This window comes from Carcharodon carcharias, chromosome 9 (genome assembly GCF_017639515.1).
Source record: "Carcharodon carcharias isolate sCarCar2 chromosome 9, sCarCar2.pri, whole genome shotgun sequence".
NCBI classification, from domain to species: Eukaryota; Metazoa; Chordata; class Chondrichthyes; order Lamniformes; family Lamnidae; genus Carcharodon; species Carcharodon carcharias.
This window is the reverse complement of record NC_054475.1, coordinates 124,513,136-124,535,292: the sequence shown is the minus strand read 5'-3', so window position 1 is coordinate 124,535,292 and position 22,157 is coordinate 124,513,136. Positions and strand designations below refer to the sequence as shown.

The following is a 22,157-nucleotide window of genomic DNA, read 5'->3' as shown; positions in this document are numbered from 1 at the left end:
GAGACCTGTGCACTTCAGAAATAAATATAATATTACAGAATAAATAAACTTTCATACCGTTTGCCTTATTCGATAAAGATTTCTTATCAAGAGCTCCTGAATGTTATCGAACTGCTCTGAAGGAACCGGACTTTTGCAAACTTCAGCAGTTTGTTCATCGCTGTTTCAGGAAGATTAAAAACATGATTAAATATCGGAGCATGTAGATGCCGAAAATGCACCAAACCTTGCCAAGTAGTTTCCCAGAAGTTTTTTCATGATAGTGGAAGATGTTAAATCCGTGCCTTAAATTCCTGTATTTCATCATTTTAAATTGCCATTTTCTGTGAAGTCTAGGTCTCAAAAATTCACTATCAGGATCAAGGATGGTTCAGTTTAGAGCAAGCAGGCTAAAAAAAACTTCTAAAATTTGAAGTAGACACCAAAGGCTCTGATTTTAGTTGCCCCCTATTTGTGAAATCTGACTAGATAGTAAGGGTGCGGCTAAAATAACGACAGTTACTTATCCCTACCAATCCCACTTTTTTCCACTGTGTCCCCAATTTAACCTGCTCTTTTGAGGAGATGAGCCCACAGGTAGGAAGTGGGGTCCTGCTTAAAATGCAGATCAGGTCCGCAGATGTTGAGTCACAACTCGATCTAAACCAGCAACCAGAGGCCTGGGGGTCAGGGTGGGTGTGGGCAGTGTAGCTTCTCTGTCAGGCAAAACTTTCTAAGCGCTAGATCCTTGGCCAGAAGAGGCTGAATTTATACACTTGGTCCAATTTTCCTTTCTGTTTCTTTGAAGGTAATTATCTATTTGCCGTTTTGGGATATTGTCTGAGACAAACTCAACCCAGTTAACTATTGGACCTTGGTTCTATGTAGCAAAGCCCTCTGTGCTTCTTTGCTCAAGTGAAAATTTTATAATGTGGGAAACTAGGTGTGCTGTTTGCCTGCAGGGGAGCGACTGCTGAGCCTTACGCTGGCCTAACCTGATACCTACTTTCTAAAGGTAGTTGCTGAATATTAGTAGAGTGGCTGATTTTTCTCTCCCTCCTCCAGCAACATTGAGGTCAGTTGCAATGTTCCAGTGCTGCCCAGCTCAGATCTTTTAAGTTATCATGGGTTTCAATTCATTGCCATTAACAGAAAAGCAAGTTGCAGAACTCTGACTAGTTTCTCATCCCTTTTTTCCTATCCCTGTTTTGTTCCTGATTTGACTTTAGATTGGTTTAAATATTCTAACACTAATTACAATAATCTTATCTAACCACTTGTTTATGCCTATCATTAATCAACATGGATCATGCTACCACATCACACATACATACAATTTACACCAGCTAAAGTTGACAATTTGCAACATCTGCTGCTGTATAATTTGTGAGTGGCACTGTGCACACTCGCTACTAAACAAGTTTGCTGTATTCCCACTGCAGGAACAGTATCAAAATGTGAAAGCACAAACAGTAGAGCTTGTAATCAGAGTCACTGATTTATAGTGACCGAATTAGTCAAGTTCCACTCACTGCTCGGGCTTGTTTCTTGGTGTTTGTATTTCACAGTTCTGTCCATTTTTGTGAGAAAACTATGAATCAGCTGACGTGACCAGGGAAGTTTGCACCCATTAACAAACACTGACTGATGTCCACCATTTTAAAATTCTCATCGTCATGTTCAAAACCCTCCATGATCCCATCGCGTCCTCTCTATCCCTGTAGGCTGCTCCAGCCCTATAACCCCTCAGAGAATTCTGCATTCTTCCAATTCAAGCCTCTTGTCTATGCCTCACTTCACTTCATAATTGATAGCCATGCCTCAGGTGTCTGGGTTATACCCGCTAGAAAATCCTCCCTAAATCTCTCTGTCTCCTCCTTTAAGTCACTCTATAGACCTACCAATCTGTCCAAGCATTTGGTCACCTGTCCTAATGCCTCCTTCTCTAGTTCAGTGTCCATTTGTGTCTGATTATGGTCATGTGAAGCATCTTAAGATGTTTTACTATGTTGTGTTAGGAACTAGAAATAGTTTAATTAAGTTATATTTGTATTTCTAGGTGTTAGGAATGAGTTTTAGCTTTAAGTTTAAATTTAGTTTTCATTTCTGTATTTGTGTATTAAGAAAGGGGGAACTTGAGTTTTGGTTTCACTTTAAAATATGTCTGTGTTCTAATGAGGTTTTATGACTCTTTAAGGGGAATTAAAATAAACACAAAGTAGAAAAAACTGGGCTGTTGGCTAGCAACAGGAGGTGCATACTGAGTCAGGGAGAAACAGAAAGCAATTTTAATTCAGTTGGAAGCAGCTGCCAGGAGAAGCTGGAAACACTAGATGGAACTGCAGGAAGCTGGTTCCAAAAACTAAAGAAGAAAGACCCCAAAACCTGGGAGTGGAACAGGAAAGATACCAACAGGACAGCTAAGTCAAAGGGCAAGGTCAGGAATCTGGAAATGGTCCTGTTCAATGGAAGCGAAAGTAAGGAGCAGAGAGGAAGGCTCAAAGCTTAAACAGAGAAAGCTGCAGGACACAGACTTAAAGCAAAATAGGTTTGCGAGAAGCCAGAAGATCCAAGGAGACAGCCGAATGTCTATAACTCTTTACTACGGGCATGCAATGCAATGGTGTTCTGTTGGCGTGACTAAGCATTTGAGAGAGAGTGCATGGAAGGCAAAGCCTGAATGCATGTGGTGATCGTGGAGAGAGGCACATCGGAAGGAGAGCTCAGCCCTGGAGGTGGAACCTTGTGGAAGGCATCTCAGAGAAAGCATCACTTGGGAGAAGATTCCAGTTCTTTGAGAGTGGAGATTGGAAACCTCCATGTGAAAGACAGAGTTCAGTGAGAGTGGTTGGCTCACATTGTGACAAGTGTCTGGGGGGAGGTGATGAGGGATCCATAGCATCTGCTTGGGGTGGCATCTGTCACTTGGCTTCAGAGTGAGGTGTGTCTGACCACAGGTCGCCTATTGGCTGATATGGACTGTGTACTAACTATGAACATTAGAGTATAATGTAGCTTTTGTAACTTGTGGTATCCTTACAAATCTGTATAAATCTGTAAAGGTAGAGGTGTGGATGAGGGAGTATTGTAATACAGTTAATCTTTTGTTGTCTAATAAATGTTTTATTCTTTTGTTAAAAATTCATCAGCTGACTCCTGTGTCTCTGTTCAGTAGCCACTCTCCACGTTTCTAAACAAAAAAAAGTTAGGATCGATCAAGCTGGGTTCCACCCTGGGTTCTGACTTGTCCAGCAGAAACATTAGCTAGGACTATGACACAAGGATGCTACATAAAGGCAAATTGTTGTGAAATCAGGAGACGTCATGATCTTATTGTCCATGTGCTCATGGGCCCAAGTAAGGAAACATATGAAATTCTAAGCAGTAGACAGGTTCAATTCAATGATCCTACATTTTTGGCCTAAGGATGTGTTTGATAGCAGCTCGGGTCAGAGGATTAAGATGACAGTGAGTCACCCTATCTCTTCAAGAGCAGTTCACAGCTTGGAATGGGGGACCATTGAGTCAACCTTGACATACTAACTGAGCGTACTCCCACAACCCCCTCCACATCTCCCTTCCCCACCCACCACTCCCCACCACCCCTCCCTCAGGTTCCATATCATAAATAAAAAAGATGTGGAGTTTCACCCACTGTAACTGAAGGGAACTCAGTAACAGGCTGTCTCTGGGAAATTGTGACAAATCAACTTAAATTCTGACACAGCAGTAAAATTGACTGTCGGCGATGTTATCATACAAACACATGATGCACTTTTATCAAACTGTGCTATCTGAAGGAGAACTATTAATCTGTTTACTTTAAATAGATTAATGCCATTGTTGATACTATGGAGAAAGGCATTTGGAATGAGCATTCATATGATAACATCACTGATAGTTTCCAGCTACAACTCCTTACTGTAAATTGCTGCACCATGTTTGGGTTCCGTCATGTAATGTGCTGAATTGTAGTGAACATCTACACTGGTTGCTTTGTTTGGGAAGATTTAAAACATCCACTTGCTGTGGAATGAGGGGAGGTAGGATTGTGATGCTGCTCAAGGATAGAGAGAAATTTAGCATTAGTGTAAATGCATAGCAGCTGCTCAAGAATGAATTTTGGATCTGCATTAGTACAAATATTTATTTGAAATGCTTCGGAGTGAACCATTGAAACACAGTCAGGTATAGATTTGTCTTGTAGAGAAGCACACAGTGGGTGAGAACAAACTGGCAGCTTATTTTAGATTTTTTTATTCGTTTAGAACCATAGAAAAGTTTACAGCACAGAAGGAGGCCATTTGGCCCATCTTGTCCATGCCAGCCTGAGGACACCCAGGTGCCCTTTCTATTCCCACCTTCCTGCACCCAGCCCATAACTCTGCAGCGTACAGCACTTAAGGTGCAGATCCAGGTACTTTATAAAAGAATTTAAAGTTTCTGCCTCTACCACCAACTTGGGCAGTGAATTCCAGACACCCACTATCCTCTGCTTAAAAAAGGTTCTTCCTCATGTCCCCCCACACCTTCTGCCACTTATCTTGAATCTATGTCCCCTGGTTCTAGAATTCTCCATCAAGGGAAACAATTTTATCCTGAATATTCTATCTATTTCCCTCATACTTTTGTACACCTCAACCAAGTCACCTCTCAGCCTTCTTTGTTCTAAGGAAAATAACCCCAACCTATCCAATCTCTCCTCGTAGCTACATTTTTCTAACCCTGGCAACATTCTTGTAAACCTCCTCTGCACTCTCTCCAGAGCTATTACGTCCTTCCTGTAATGTGGTGACCAGAACTGCACACAATACTCCAGTTGTGGCCTCACCAGTGTTTTATACAATTCCAACATTGTATCCCTACTTTTATATTCTATACCTCTGCTAATGAAGGAGAGCATTCCATATGCCTTCTTAACAACCTTGTCTACTTGAACTGCTGCCTTCAGGGATCTGTGTATTTGTATGCCAAGATCTGTCACTTCATCTACCTCTCTTAGTATATCCCCATTTATTTTGTAATCCCTGTAAATGTTTGATCTTCCTAAATGTATGACCTCACACTTCTCTATGTTAAAATCCATTTGCCACTTTACCACCCATTCCACCAACGTACCTACATCATTTTGGAGATTACGGCTATCCTCTACACTATCCACTACTTGGCTAATCTTTGTGTCATCTGCAGATTTCCCAATCATGACCCCCCCACGTTCACATCCAAATCGTTAATATATAACACAAACAGCAAGGGTCCCAACACCGAGCCCTGTGGAACACCACTTGAGACAACTTTCCATATCCAAGGGCTATCAGCCATTACCCTTTGTTTCCTGTTACAAAGCCAACCTTTTATCCAGTTTGCCACATTACCCTGAATCCCATGGGCTTTTACTTTCCTGATCAATCTGTCATGTGGGATCTTGTCAAATGCCTTGCTAAAATCCATGTACACAACATCCACTGCACTACCTTCATGAACCCTTCTTGTCACTTCCTCAAAGAATTCAATCAAATTTGTGAGGCAAGACCTTCCTTTAACAAATCCATGCTGACCATCCCTGACTAGTCCATGCCTTTCCACATGACAGTTAATCCTATCTCTCAGGATTGATTCTACTAATTTGCTCACCACCGATGTAAGACTAACTGGCCTATAATTGTTTGGCATTTCCTTTGATCCCTTTTTAAACAATGGAACTATGTTTGCATTTCTCCAGTCCTCTGGTACCCCCCCTGTATCTATTGAAGATTGGAAAATCATCCTTAAAGCATCTGCTATCTCCTCCCTGACTTCCTTCAGCAGCCTCGGAAACAATCCATCTGGCCCTGGTGACTTATCAACTTTCAAGGATTTCAACCCTTCAAGTATTTCCTCTCTCTTTATGACTATAGCATCCAATATCTTGCAGTGTTCCTCCTGGACTACTATATCTACATCCTCCCTTTCCTTTGTAAACACGGAGACAAAATATTCATTCAAAACCCTTCCCACAGCCTCTGCATCTACACACAAGTTTTCATATTCATCTCTGATAAGTCCCACTTTTCCCTTAACTAACCTTTTAGCATTAATGTATTGGTAAAATATCTCTGGGTTATCTTTACCTTTACTTGCTAATCTTTTTTCATGCCCTCTCTTTGATTTCCTTATTTACTTTGTCCCTGCACTTCCCATATTCGTCTAGGTTATCTGCAGTGCTTAGCTCTTTTTGCCTATCGTACGCTTTCTTTTTCTGTTTGATCTTCCCCTGTATTCCTCTAGACAACCAGGGGGGTCTAGATTTGGCAGTACCACTCTTATTTTTGTAGGGGACATGTCTACTTTTACAATTATGATCTCGCTTTTTAGTGCTTCCCATTGGTTTTCCACTGTTGTATCCTCCAGCAGTGCTGTCCAGTCCTCCTCAGCCAAGTCCCTTCTCATTTCTGAAAAATTTGCCTTCCCCCAGTTCAAGACTTTTACTTCTGCCTTATCTCTGTCCTTTTCCAAGGTAATGCTAAATCTAATTGAATTGTGATCACTGTCCCCGATATGATCGCTAACTATCACTTCACCCACTTGCCCTTCTTCATTCCCCAAGACTAAGTCTAGATTTGCATCTCCTCTCATTACGTTTGTCACTAGTTGGCTGAAAATATTTTCCTGGACTACTATATCTACATCCTCCCTTTCCTTTGTAAACACGGAGACAAAATATTCATTCAAAACCCTTCCCACAGCCTCGGCATCTACACACAAGTTTCCATCTTCATCTCTGATAGGTCCCACTTTTTCCTTAACTAACCTTTTAGCATTAATGTATTGGTAAAAAATCTTTGGGTTATCTTTAACTTTACTTGCATGAATTTTTCTCCCTCAGTGCCCCTTATATTGTTTGAATCCCAGTTGATATTAGGGTAGTTGAAGTCTCCTACTATTATTGTCCTCTTGTTCTTACAAGCAGAAATTTGCCTACATATTTGTTCTTCTATCTCCCTTTCACTATTTGGGGATCTGTATTATACTCCTAGTAGTGTGAGTGCCTTTTTTTTATTTCTAGGCTTGATCCATAAAGCCTCATTTGTTGACCCCTTTAGTATATCATCCCTTCTCACAACTGGAATTGATTCTTTAACCATTAATGCTACACCCCCTCCTTTTTTATATCCTACTCTATCGTGTCTGAAGACTCTATAACCAGGGATATTTAGCTGCCAGTTTTGTCCCTCCTTTAGCCAGGTCTCCGTTATAGCAATGACATCCTGCTGCCATGAGTCTACCTGTGCCTTTAACTCATCTACGTTGTTTGCAATACTCCTTGCATTGAAGTTAAAAACAGTTTAACCTCGTCAATTTCCCTTGTTGGACACTTTTTAAACTTTGCTTCTCCTGTAACTCCATGTCTATCACAATGCCCCTAGCTAATGTTCTACCTCCATTTTTCTGATATGAACCTGACCTATCTAATTCTACTCTTAGGATCCCATCCCGCTGCCACACTAGTTTAAGTACTCTCCAACAGTTTATGTGAACATTGCTGGTAAGGCCAACATTTGCTACGCATCCCTAATTTCCTTTGAGAGTGGTGAGCTACCCTATTTGAATTTTGCAGTCCATATGGTGTGTGTAGGTAGACCCACAGTGCTGTGAGGGAGGGAGTTCCAGGATTTTGACCCAATAGTAATGGAGGAATGGCAATATAGTTCCAAGTCAGATAAAAGCAAAATACTGCAGATGCTGGAAATCTGAAACAAAAACAAAAATAGCTGGAAAAACTCAGCAGGTCTGACAGCATCTGTGCAGAGGAAGACAGTTAACACTTCGAGTCCGTATGACTCTTCATCAGAACTAAAGAAAAATAGAAATGAGGTGAAATATAAGCTGTTTGAGGGGGGTGGGACGGGTAGAGCTGGATAGAGGGCCAGTGGAGGCAAAGAAGAGATTGCCAAAGATGTCATAGACAAAAGGACAAAGGGGTGTTGGTGGTGGTGATATTAGCTAAAGGATGTGCTTACGGTGACATTAAGGGTAGAAAACAGGACGAGCAAGTGACAGCCGATCCCGGCAGACCGATCGTGTCAACCTGTTCCTGCCCCACGGAACTCATTTCTTGCTATCTTGATTCCATTCTCTCTCCCCTTGTCCAGTCTCTTCCCACCCATATCTGCGATTCCTCTGATGCCCTGCATCATATCAATAATTTCCAGTTCCCTGGTCCCAACCACCTCCTCTTCACCATGGATGTCCAATCCCTCTACACCTCCAAGCCCCACCAGGATGGTCTGAGGGCTCTCCGCTTCGTCCTCGAACAGAGGCCCAAACAATCCCCATCCACCACTACTCTCCTCCGTCTGATTGAACTTGTTCTCTCACTGAACAGTTTCTCCTTAAGCTCGTCTCACTTCCTCCAAATAAAAGGTGTGGCTATGGGTACCTGCATGGGCCCCAGTTATGCCTGCCTCTTTATGTGATATGTGGAACAATCCTTGTTCCAGTCCTCCTCAGGCCCCCTCCCACAACTCTTTCCCTAGTACATCGATGACTGCTTCAGTGCCGCTTCATGGTCTCATCTGGACCTGGAAATATTTATTAATTTTGCTTCCAATTTCTACCCCTCCATCATTTTCACATGGTCCATCACTGACACTTCCCTCCCCTTCCTTGACCTCTCTGCTTCAATTTCTGGTGGCAGACTGCCCACCAATATTCATTACAAGCCTACTGACTCCCACAGCTACCTCGACTACAGCTCCTCACACCCTACTTCCTCTAAGGAATCCCATTCTCTCAGTTCCTTCGCCTCCGTTGCATCTGTTCTGATGATGCCACTTTCCAAAACAGTTCTTCTGACATGTCTTCCTTCTTCCTTAATCGAGGTTTTCCACCCATGGTGGTTAACAGGGCCCTCAACCATGTCCGGCCCATCTCCCGCGCATCTGCCCTCACACCTTCTTCTCCCTCCCAAGACCATGATAGGGTCCCCCTTGTCCTCACTTATCACCCCATCGGCCTCCGCATTCAAAGGATCATCCTGCGCCATTTCAGCCAACTCCAGCATAATGCCACCACCAAACCCATCTTCCCCTCACCCCCCTGTTGGCATTCCATAGGGACCATTTCCTCCGGGACACCCTGGTCCACTCCTCCATCACCCCCTACACCTCAACCCCCTCCCACGGTACCTTCCCATGCAACCACAGAAGATGCAATGCCTGCCCCTTTACTTCCCCCCTCCTCGTCGTCCAAGGGCCCAAACACTCCGTTCAATTGCAGCAGCACTTCACTTGCACTTCCTTCAATTTAGTTTACTGCATTCACTGCTCCCAATGTGGTCTCCTCTACATTGGAGAGACCAAACGCAGACTGGGTAACTGCTTTGCGGAACACCTTCCGTCTGTCCACAAGCATGACCCAGACCTCCCTGTCACTTGCCATTTCAATACACCACCCTGCTCTCATGCCCAAATGTCTGTCTTTGGCCTGCTGCAATGTCCAGTGAAGCTCAACGCAAACTGGAGGAACTGCACCTCATTTTCCGATTAGACACTTTACAGCCTTCCGGGCTTAACATTGAGTTCAACAACTTCAGATTATGAACCCTCCATCCCCATCCCCTTTCCGGTCCCTCTTTTTTCTAATAATTTATATATTTTTAAAATATATTTTTCTTTTCCCACCTATGTCTATTATTGTTTTAAAATTTATTTCCATCCATTGTTTTATCTCTACCTTTTAGCCTATTTCGATCCCTTCCCCCTATCCCACCCCAACCATGGCCATCTGTCACTAGTTCGTCCTGTTTTCTACCCTTAATGTCACCATTAGCACATCTTTAGCTAATATCACCACCGTCAACACCCTTTTGTCATTTTGTCTATGACATCTTTGGCAATCTCTTCTTTGCCTCCACCTATCACTGGCCCTCTGTCCAGCTTCACCTGTCCCAACCCCCTCAAACAGCTTATATTTCACCTCATTTCTATTTTTCTTTAGTTCTGATGAAGAGTCATACGGATTTGATACATTAACTGTATTCCTCTCCGCAGATGCTGTCAGACCTGTTGAGTAGTTCCAAGTCAGGATGATGTGTGACTTGCGAGGGAATTTACAGGTGATGGTATTCCCATGTGTCTGCTGCCTTTGTGCTTCTAGGTGTATATGTAAATTTGGAAGCTGTTGTCAAAGGAGGCTTGGTGAGTTGTCTCAGTACATCTTGTAGATGGTTTACCTGGCTTCCACTGTGCACTGATGGAGGAGGGACTGAATGTTTAAGTTGGTGGATCGGTTGCTGACCAAGTGTGATTGGGGATGGTGTTGAGCTCCTTGAGTGTTGTTGGAACCACATTCATCCCAGCAAACGGACAGTATTCCATCACACTCCCACTTGTGCCCTGGGGATGGTGAATAGGCTTTGGGCAGTCAGTGGGTGAGTTACTTGCTGCAGAATTCCAACCCCTGATCTTATCTTGCAGCCATTGTATTTATGTGGCTGGTCTAGCTAAGGTTCTGGCCAATGGTAATACCTGCAGCTGATGGTGAGGGATTCAGCAACGCTAATTCTATTGAACGTAAAAAGGGCTGTTTATATTCTCTCTTATTGGAGATAGTCATTGCCTGGTATTCTGCCTGAGACTAATTTATATTCCAATAAATCATCAATTTTAGCATCAGTGCAAAGTTTTCATTCCAAGTTATAACTTTATTGTACATGTAACTTCAGTCCAAATCAGCATAAGCTTTGTTTGTTGAACAAGTTAGGTACGTTGCTTATCCAAGGTTATCTTTCTGTTTCTCTTTCTGCCTGTCTTTCTTTCCCAAATCTTAATTTTTGGCCAAAACACAGATATACTTGCTGAACATGCTGGCCAATGACACATCACTTTTAAATTCATTCATGGGGTGAGGGCATCGCTGGCTAGGTCAGCGTTTATTGCCCATCACTAATTGACCCTGAGAACAAGGTGGTGGTGAGCTGCCTTCTTGAAACTCTACAGTCCCTGTGGTGTACGTACACCCAGAGTGCTGTTAGGGAGAGAGGTCCAGGATTTTGACCCAGCGACAGTGATGGAACAGTGATATATGTCCATGTCAGGATACTGAGTGGCTTAGAGGGGATCTTCCAGGTGATGGTGTTCCCATGTATCTGCTGCCCTTATCCTTCTAGATGGTAGTAGTTGTGGGTTTGGAAGGTGCTGTCTAAGGAGCCTTGGTGAGTTCCTGCAGTGTATTTTGTAGATGGTGCACACTGCTGCTACTGTGAGTTGGTGGTGGAGGGAGTGAATTTGTGGTTGGGGTGCCAATCAAGTGGGCTGCTTTGTCCTGGATGGTGTCAAGCTTCTTGAGTGCTGTTGGAGCTGCACTCTTTCAGGCAAGTGGAGAGTATTCCATCGCACTCCTGACCTGTGCCTTGTAGATGGTAGACAGGCTTTGGGGAGTCAGGAAGTGAGTTACTCGCCATAGGATTCCTAGCTTCTGACCTGCTCTTGTAACCAGAATATTTTTATGGCTAATCCAGTTCAGTTTCTGGTCAGTGGTAATCCCAGGATGTTGATGGTGGGGGATTCAGCAATGGTAATGCCATTGAACATCAAGGAGCGATGGTTAGATTCTCTCTTGTTGGAGATGGTCATTGTCTGACATTTGTGTGGTGCCAATGTTACTTGCAACTGTCGGCCCAAGCTTGGATATTGTCCAGGTCTTGCTGCATTTGGACATGGACTGCTTTAGTATCTGAGGAGTTGTGAATGGATCTGAATCATCAGTGAACATCCCTACTTCTGACCTTATGATGGAAGGAAGGTCATTGATGAAGCAGATAAAGATGGTTGGTCCCAGGGCACTACCCTGAGGAACTCTTGCAGTGATGTCCTGGAGCTGAAATGACTGACCTCCAAAAACCACAACCATCTTCCTTTGTGCTAGGTATGACTCCAATCAGTGGGGAGTTTTCCCCCTGATTCCCACTGACTTCTGTTTTGACAGGGCTCCTTGATGCCACACTCGGTCAAATGCTGCCTTGATGTCAAGGGCAGTCACTCACCTCACCTCGGAAGCTCAGCTCTTTCGTCCATGTTTGACCAAGGCTGTAATGAGGTCAGGAGCTGAGTGACCCTGGTGGAACCCAAACTGAGTGGCAGTGAACAGGTCATTGCTAAGGAAGTGCAGCTTGAAAGCACTGTTGATTAACTCTTCCATCACTGATGATCGAAAGTAGACTGATGGGGTGGTAATTGGTTGGGTTGGATTTGTCCTGCTTTTTGTGTACAAGATGTCTTAGGCAATTTTCCACATAGCCAGATAGATGCCAGTATTGTAGCTGTACTGGAACAGCTTTGCTCAGGGCGCAGCAAGTGCTGGAGCACAAGTCTTCAGCACAATTGCCAGAATATCGTCAGGGCCCATAACCTTTGAGGTACCCAGTGCCTTCAGCTGTTTCTTGATATCACATGGAGTGAATCAAATTGGTTGAAGACTGGCATCTGTGATGCTGGGGACCTCTGCAGGAAGCTGAGATGGATCATCCACTCAACACTTCTGGCTGAAGATTGTTGCAAATGCTTTAGCCTTATCTTTTGCACTGATGTGCTGGGCTCCTCCATCATTGGGGATGGGCATATTTGTGGACCCTCCTCCTCCAGTGAGTTGTTTAATTGCTGCTTATGCTGTTTGGAATGCTAGTAGTCTTGTGATATAGCTTCACTAGGTTGACACCTCATTTTTATGTATGCCTGGTGCTATTCCTGGCATGCCTTCCTGCACTCTTCATTGAACCAGGATTAATCTCCTCACTTGATGGTAATGGAAGAGTGGGGGATATGCCAGCACATGCGGTTAGAGATTGTGGTTGAGTACAATCCTGCTGCTACTGATGGCCCACGGCACCTCATGGTTGCCTAGTCTTTTACTGATAGATCTATTTGAAATCTATCCCATTTAGCATGCTGGTAGTGCCACACAACACAATGGAGAGTGTCCTCAATGTGAATAAGAGACTTTGTCTCCAAAATGACTGTGCAGTGGTCATGCCAACCAATACTGTCTTGGACAGATGTATCTGCAGCAGGCAGGTTGGTGAAGATGAGGTCAGGTATGTTTTTCATCACTACCTGTCACAGACCCAGTCTAGCAGCTATGTTTTTTAGGACTCGGCTGACTCAGTCAGTAGTGGTGCTACCAAGCCACTCTTCATGATGGGGACTACATTCTGTGCCCTTACCACCCACAGTGTTTCCTCCAAGTAGTGTTCAACATGGAGGAATACTGATTCATTAGCTGAGGGCGGACAGGACGTGGTAATCAGAGGATGTTTCCTTGTCCATGTTTGACCTGAAGCTGTGAGACTCCATGGGGTCCAGAGTCGATGTTGAGGACTCCCAGGGAAACTCCCTCCCAACTGTATACCACTGTGGTTCCAGCTCTGCTGGGTCTGTCCTGCTGGTGGGACAGGATATACATACCCAGGATGGTGATGGGACATGATCTGTAAGGCATGATTCTGTAAGGATGACTATGTCAGGCTGTTGCTTGACCAGTCTGTGAGACAGCTCTCCCAATTTTGGTACTAGCCCTCAGGTGTTAGTAAGGAGGACTTTGCAGGGTTGACAGGGCTGAGGTTGCTGTTGACACTTCTGATGCCTAGGTCGATGCCAAGTGTTCTGTCTGGTTTCATTTCCTACTGACTACTTTTTAGCAGTTTGAAATAACTGAATGGGCAGCTAGGCCATTTCAGAGGGCAGTTAGGTCTTAAACACATTGCTGTGAGGTCTGGAGTCACATGTGGACAAGATGGCAGGTTTCCTTCCCTAAAGGGCATTTGCGAATCAGAAGGGTTTTTACAACACTTGACAATGGTTTTATGGTTACCATCACACTTTTAATTCCAGATGTTTATTGAATTTGAATTCCACCATCTGCCGTGGTGGGATCCAAACCCAGGTCCCCAGAGCATTACCCTGGGTCTCTGGATTAATAGTCCAGTGAAAACACCATAATGCCATCACCTCCCCCAATGCATAATTCTGGATTGTAAAGAGGAAGTAGAAACCTTAAAGGACCTTAAACGGTCTGCAAGGTTAGACACACCCCCATGTTAGCAGCTAAACACCACAACTGTGTTCCAGACTACCAGTAAGGATAGCCATAGAGTGACAAAAAAACCCACTATAAATATAAGGCGTTGCGCAATTCCTCTCATTGAGCCTTCTTCCTGATAGCGCTGAATAGCCAACATGGCAGGTTTACTCTACAAAGAACTACCAACCAGTATAATTCAGAACTTCATGATGGACAACACAAAGATAAATGAAACAGTGCTCAGTTCACAACATGAAGTCTACTCACTGGAGAGAAGCGAGGGATGGTGCACCAACCAGCTGGCCTGCCTCTGCCAGCTCAATAGCGTGTTTCTTCTCCAGTTTCTGGTATAAAACAACAATGCTGGATTTTGACAAATGTTGCTCTCTGATGAAAACCTTGTTGAGATATTTATTGTTGAAGTTCTCAAATCTGTAAGAAATTGAAAGAAAAATTTAATGGGAATTCTGGAAACAGTTCCATCTCAGCTGTGTTTGGCCAACTACAGCTCAACCGGTTCCAACTCTTTCCTAGTCCTACAAGATTGCTGCATTAAATTAAAATGCTGGGTTTGCAAACTTCGATTATCATGAATATTGGAGACTTAATTAGAACAGCAAAAGATAAAGGGGAGATTTAATGGAGGCATTTAACAGCATGAAGGGTATTAATGGAGTAAATAAGGGGAACTTGTTTCCACTGGGAGGAGTTCAATAATGAAAGTATGCAGATTTAAGGTGATTAGCAAAAGATCCAGAGGGGAGTTGAGAATTTCTTGTTGTTCAGCGAATCGTTATGATCTGAAAAGCACAGCCTGAAAGGGTGGCACAAGCAGGCTAATTAGTAACTTTCAGAAGAGAATTGAATGTATCCTTGAAAAGGATTAATTTGCAGAGCTATGTGGGATAGAACTAATAGAAACTAATTGAATAACTCATTAAAAGAGCCAGCAGAGGCACAATGGGTGAAATAGCTTCCCTTCTACACTGTATGATTCTGGTTTGCAATCACTGTAAACTGAAACAATCCGAAATTATGACAGAAACTGCAGTTTTGTACCAATCAGTTAAAGCAGAATTCTATCTGACTGTGACGATGCCCCAGAACCACTCCTCAGGAGTTCAGTTCATTATCACTATGTATTGAATAAATTCTCAGGCACATTTTAGACCAGTGTTGGTGTTAACACTCATGTCACTAATTAGTAATTGTAAATTCAACCTTTCATACTGTTATGGGGATTATGTGACTGTGTAGGCGAATCAGCCCTAAGCACAGGTAATCTTAAGGGTAGAGCTTTCTAGCCCTGGTCTTGGTACAAGCATGTAGCTTCATCAGGAGTCAGTAAATAAAGTTTACTGTTTCTTGCAAGAAACTTGCCCTGCACTCCAAATTCATTACACACTGAGTCAGTAAACCATGAATTCAAGTTTCAATTCAGGAGTTGAACACATAATTTTGGTTGATATCCCCTGCACTTCTGAGGGAGTGCTGCACTGTCAAAGCACTAAACTTCTGGCTGTGAGGTTAATATGAGTTCCTTTCTGCCTGTTCCACTGGTTCAGGTGTGAAGGATCCCATGCCCCCATTTAAAGAGGAACAAGGAAGTTTTCTGCTGTTTTGACCAACATGATTCCTTCCAAAAACATAAACATTCAAAGCAACACTGGCTGGGGATTTTCTGGCCCTGTGGTGGCAGGAACCGGCGCTGGAGATTTGGCAGCCAACTCAAAAATCCCTTGACTTTTGGTGGGACTGGATGATCCCCAGCAGTGGGTGGGACTGGAAAATCCTGTGTTGTGTTAGGGATAATGCTGGAAATATGCTCTTTTTGGGATCTTAAAAAGGGTGTAACCTTCATTTTTTAAAATCATTCATGGGCTGTGAGTGTCACTGGCTGGGCCAGCATTTATTGCCCCTTCCTAGTTGCCCTTGATAAAGTGGTGGTGAGCTGCCTTCTTGAAGCGCTGCAGTCCATGTGGTGTAGGTACACCCACAGTGCTGTTAGGAATGGAGATCGAGGATTTTGACCCAGTGACAGTGAAGGAAGGGCGATATATTTTCAAGTCAGGATGGTGAGTCACTTGGAGGGGAACTTCCAGGTGGTGGTGTTCCCATCTATCTGCTCTCCTTGTCCTTCTAGACGGTAGTGGTTATGGATTTGGAAGGTGCTGTCTAAGGAGCCTTGGTGAATTCCTGCAGCACATCTTGTAGTTGGTATACACTACTGCTAATTTGTGTCAGTGGTGGAGGGAGTGAATGTTTGTGGGTGGGCTGCCAATCAAGCAGGCTGCTTTGTCTAGACGTTGTTAAGCTTCTTGAGTGTTGTGGGAGCTGCACTCATCCAGGCAAGTGGGGAGTATTCCATCACACTCCTGACTTGTGCCTTGTAGATGGTGGACAGGCTTTGGGGAGTCAGGGGATGAGTTAATCGCCACAGGATTCCTAGCCTCTGACCTGCTCTTGTGGCCACAGTATTTATATGGCTAGTCCAGTTCAGTTTCTGGTCAATGTTAACCCGCAGGATGTTAATAGTGGGGGATTCAGCGAAGGTAATGCCATTGAACGTCAAGGGATGATGCTTAGATTCTCTCTTGCTGGAGATGGTCATTGCCTGGCAGTTGTTTAGTGCGAATACTACCTGCCACTTGTCAGCCCTGGATATTGTCCAGGTCTTGCTGTATTTGGACATGGACTGCTTCAGTATCTGAGGAGTCACGAATGGTGCTGAACATTGTGCAATCATCAACGAACATGACAGAAGGAAGGTCATTGATGAAGCAGCTGAAGATGTTTGGGCTGAGAAAATTACCCTGAGGAACTCTTGCAGTGATTTCCTGGAGCTGAGATGACTGACCTCCAACAACTACAACCACTTTCCTTTGTGCTAGGTATGGCTCCAACCATTGGAGGGTTTTCCCGCAATTCCCACTGACTCCAGTTTTGCTAAGGCTCCTTGATGCCACACTCTGTCAAATGCTGCCTTGATGTCAAGGGCAGCCACTCTCACCTCACCTCGGGAGTTCAGCTCTTTTGTCCATGCTTGAACCAAGACTGTAATGAGGCCAGGAGCTGAGTGGCTCTGGCGAATCCCAAACTGGGCATCAGTGAGCAGGTTATTGCGAAGAAAGTGCCGCTTGATAGCACTGTTGATGACCCCTTCTATTACTTTACTGATGATCCAGAGTAGACTGATGCGGCAGTAACTGGCCAGGTTGGATTTGTCCTGCTTTTTGTGGACAGGACATACCTGGGCAATTTTCCACATAGCTGGGTAGATGTCAGTGTTGTAGCTGTACTGGAACAACTTGTCTACGGGTGAGGCAAGTTCTGGAGCACAAGGCTTCAGTGCTATTGCCGGAATATTGTCAGGGCCCATAGCCTTGCAGTAACTAGTGCCTTCAGCCATTTCTTTATAACACATGGAGTGAATCGAATTGGCTGAAGACTGGGATCTATGATGCTGGGGACCTCCGGAGGAGACTGAGATGGATCATCCTTGGCACTTCTGACTGAAGATTGTGGCAAATGCTTCAGCCTTATCTTTTGCACTAATGTGCTGGGCACTCCCATCAAAGAGGATGGGGATATTTGTGGAGCCACCTCCTCCAGTGAGTTGTTTAATTGTCCACCACCATTCACGACTGGATGTGGCACGACTATAGCGCTTAGGTCTGATCCGTTGGTTGTGGGATTGCTTAGCCCTGTCTATCACTTGCTGCTTATGCTGTTTGGAATGCAAGTAGTCCTGTATAGCTTTACCAGGTTGATACCTCATTTTTAGGTATGCCTGGTGCAGCTCCTGACATGCCCTCCTGCACTCTTCATTGAATCAGGGTTGATCCCCTGGCTTGATTGTAATGGTAGAGTGGGGGATATGCTGGGCCATGAGGTTACAGATTGTGATCGAGTTCAATTCTGCTGCTGCTGATGGCCCACAGCGCCTCATGGATGCCCAGTCTGAGTTGCTAGTTCTGCTTAAAATCTATTCCATTTAGCACAGTGATTGTGCCACACAACATAATAGAGGTATGACTAGAAACTGAATTGGACTAGACATATAAATACTGTGGCCACAAGAGCAGGTCAGAGGCTAGGAATCCTGTGGCGATTAACTCATCCCCTGACTCCCCAAAGCCTGTCCACCATCTACAAGGCACAAGTCAGGAGTATGATGGAATACTCCCCACTTGCCTGGATGAGTGCAGCTCCCACAATACTCAAGAAGCTTAACAACGTCTAGACAAAGCAGCCTGCTTGATTGGCAGCCCACCCACAAACATTCACTCACAGTAGCAGTAGTGCATACCATCTACAAGACGTGCTGCAGGAATTCACCAAGGCTCCTTAGACAGCACCTTCCAAACCCATAACCACTACCATCTAGAAGGATGTGAAGGTGGGACATTTTCTCCACAATGACTGTGCGGTGGTCACTCCTACCGATACTGTCATGGACAATGCATCTGCGGCAGGCAGGTTGGTGAGGATGAGGTCAAGTATGTTTTTCCCTCGTTGGTTCCATCACCAACTGCCGCAGACCCAGTCTAGCAGCTATGTCATTTATGACTCGGCTACTCAGTCAGTAGTGTTGCTCCTGAGTCTTTCTTGGTGATGGACATTGAGGTTCCCCACCCAGAGTACATTCTGTGCCCTTGCCACCCAGAATACATTCTGTGCCCTTGTTTCCTCCAAGTGGTGTTCGACATGGAGGAGCACTAATTCATCAGCTTAGGGTGGTACAGGGTTATCAGCAGGAGGTCTCCTTGCCCATTTTTGACCTGATGCCATGAGACTTCATGAGGTCCAGAGTCGATGTTGAGGACTCCCAGGGCAACACCCTCCTGACTGTATACGACTGTGCCGCCACCTCTGCTGGGTCTGTCCTGCCAGTGGGACAGGACATACCAGGGACGGTGATGGTGCAGTCTGGGTCATTATCTCTAAGAAATGATTCCATGAGGATGACTATGACAGGCTGTTGCTTGACTATTCTGTGAGACAGCTCTCCCAATTTTAGCACAAGCCCCCAGATGTTAGAAGGACTTTGCAGGGTTGACAGGGCTGAGTTTGCCATTGTCGTTTCTGGTGTCTAGGTCAATGACAGGTGGTCTGTCCGGTTTCATTCATTTTTTGAGACTTTGTAGTGGTTTGATGCAACTGAGTGGCATCATTATCAGATCATTATCAACTGCATTGCTGTGGGTCTGGAGTGATATGTAGGCCAAACCAGCTAAGAATGGCAGCATTTCCTTCCTCAAAGGGCATTAGTGAACCAAATGGGTCTTTACAACAATGGTTTCATGGTCATCACTAGACTTTTAATTCTAGATTTTTATTCAATTTCCACTATCTGCCATGGCAGGATTAAAACCCTGGTCCCCAGAGCATTAACCTGGGTGTCTGGATTACTAGTCCAGCGACAATACCACTACGCCATCACCTCCCCATACCGCCCTCATACCTGCTGTCACTGCTTAGTAGAAACAATCCAGTACATAGGAAATGCTTTGAACTGTTTTTGAGAGAACAAGTTCCATTTATTGACTGAAATAAGTTCATTATTCAGATCACCCTTTACTTAACTTGTCAACTTTAAACATGTCATTTCCTAAATAATAGTTGTGAGTATATTGTCCTTGTATTTATAAGTGAACTGTAGGGAACCCTTCAATGGGAAGAAGAACCTATAGTAATTACACTCCAGGGTCTCCTCTTACATTGGATGTATATCCAGACAGAATGGGGAGAATTTGAATCTGGAAGAGCACGTGGTATTGCGTGCAGACTGATATTAAAGTTGGCAAAATTACAAGTGCCTATGGAAGCCGGTTCCAATCCACACCTGTGTTTAACATGGGCACACCAGTCTGACTGTGCTAGACCCCCCACCTTGGAGAGGCAGGCTGCTTACTAACACATGCTGCTTGTTGAGTTGGAGCGATATTTCAACAGAACCTGGACGAGGACCAGCAGCAGAAGCTGCAGCCTACTGTTGACAGATCTGTAACTGGACAGCAGGGAGCAGAGGTGCACAGAGGAGAGCAGCAGACAGGTGCAGCTTGCAGGAGGTGCTACCCATGAAACAGAGGAGTATAGGCAGAGTGCTTGCTGTCAGAACAGCAGTGCTCCTGCAAGCTGATTGGGTGATTTTTTTTTATTCGTTCATGGGATGTGGGCATCGTGACTGGGCCAGCATTTATTGTCCATCCCTGATTGCCTTGAACTGAGTGGCTTGCTAGGCCATTTCAGAGTCAACCACGTTGCTGTGGGTCTGGAATCACATCAGGTCAGGCCAGGTAAGGACAGCAGGTTTCCTTTCCTAAGGGGTATTAGGGAACTGAATGGGTTTTGCCAACAATTAACAATGTGTTTTTTAAATGGTCATCATTAGCCTTTTAATTCCAGTTTTTTACTGAATTCAACCCAGGTTCCCAAAGCATTACCCTGGGTCTCTGGATTACCAGTCCGATGACAATACCACTACTCCAGCGCCTCTGATAGGAAAACCTGCTCCCTGCTGGAGCCGATGACTATTCGATATCTGGGGCTGTCAAAGTCACCATCATAGTCAATCTGTATGCCTATGGACCTTTCCAGAATCTACCATGACATATCTAAGATATGCTAATAGAATGCACGTAAATGCATTAGGCAGTTCACAGATGGCTTGTTTTCCAAGGTTTTCTGTGATGACACTGACCACTCGGTTTCGCCTCAGTGACTGCATTGTCCCAGATAGAGGGTGCTATACAAACACTGCCATGGCAACTAGGAGTTTTTATAAATCACAACAGATATTCATCCATCAATATGCAGCGGGTGTACAATCACAAGGACCTGGGGCCTATGTTCTACTGGTGACTGTCAAAATCACCAATCCCCTCACCATTTTTGCCTCTGATCATTCGGTGCTGCGGGAGACATACCCAGGATTTCCCAGTCAATGTCCCACAAATGCACAAGACAAGTGACTGATGGCTTTTTGCCAGGGTTGCCAATTATGCCAATTGTTCCTACAATGTTACCTAATGCATTAATGTGCATTCTATTAGCATATCTTAGATATGTCATGGTAGGTTCTGGAAAGATCCAAAGACATATAAGTTGAGGATGATGGTGACTTTGACAGTTCCAGGTAACGTATAGTCAGCAGGCCCAGCGGGGAGCAGGTTTTCCTGTCAGAGACTCCAGACGTCTGCCATCACCTAATCAGCTTGCAGAAGCACTGCTGTTCTGACAGCTCCTCCTCTGCCTATACACCCGTTTCATGGGTAACTCTCTGGTTTGTGTCTCTGGTTAGCTTCCCGCAGGTGTGAGACATCACTGTTGTGTGCAAATGACAATCAGGTGCCCCCAGATCACTCAGGAATATTCATCAACAACAAGGGCTACTAGTAAGTGTCCAAGTGGTTATGGTACTGGGTTTGTAACCCCCAGATCAAGAGTTCAAATCTCACAATGGCAAACTATGAAACAATGTAACTTCATCTGAAACAGATGGAAACAGGTTTACTCAAAAGAGTATCAAGAATTCAAATCTCACAATGGCAAGCTATGAAACAATGTAACTTCATCTGAAACAGATGGAAACGGGTTTGTACTCGAAAGAGTTACTAGTAAGTGTTCCATCAACGTGAAGCTAATATCCAAAACACAAACTGACATTTACACAGGTGTAAATGCTCAGGGAGTTACTATGATTTCTTTAATCTCATGGCACTCCAACTTCTTGCAGTGCTTCAAACTTTCAAGCTGACTTAATGAGTGATTCTTAAGTAGCAAAGGATACCCACTTCAAGTTTGTCTGGTGACACCAGTCAGAAACCTGACCAATGAGGACTGGGAGTATTACATTGAAAGCCATATGACCACCAGATGTGTTACTGAGCCACCATTGGCATGCTGAAGATGTGCTTCAGGTACTGGGACAGATCTGGAGGTACCCGTTAGTACTCACCAGCTAGGGTTTACAGAGTGGTTGTGTCATGCTATGCTTCTGCACAGCAGTGAGGGTTAGAGCTGCAGGAAGAGCAAGGTCCTGAATGTACATTACTTGCAGACGTTTCTGAGGAGCAGGAGGGAAAGGAGAAGATGTGGAGGAAGCCAGTGCACTCCCA

The 22,157-nt window shown here is 44.4% G+C and overlaps 1 protein-coding gene across 1 annotated transcript in view; it reads right to left on the bottom strand.

Annotated features, from left to right (window-relative positions):
• The window catches only part of LOC121282464 (sodium/hydrogen exchanger 2-like), a 196,807-nt gene that overhangs the window by 33,121 nt on the left and 141,529 nt on the right, over window positions 1-22,157 (bottom strand). The window contains exons 9-10 of the mRNA XM_041196168.1: window positions 14,305-14,469; window positions 58-160 (exon numbers count right to left, since the gene is read on the bottom strand). Of these exons, the coding sequence (XP_041052102.1) occupies window positions 58-160; window positions 14,305-14,469 (268 nt within the window). The remainder of the gene's footprint in view (window positions 1-57; window positions 161-14,304; window positions 14,470-22,157) is intronic.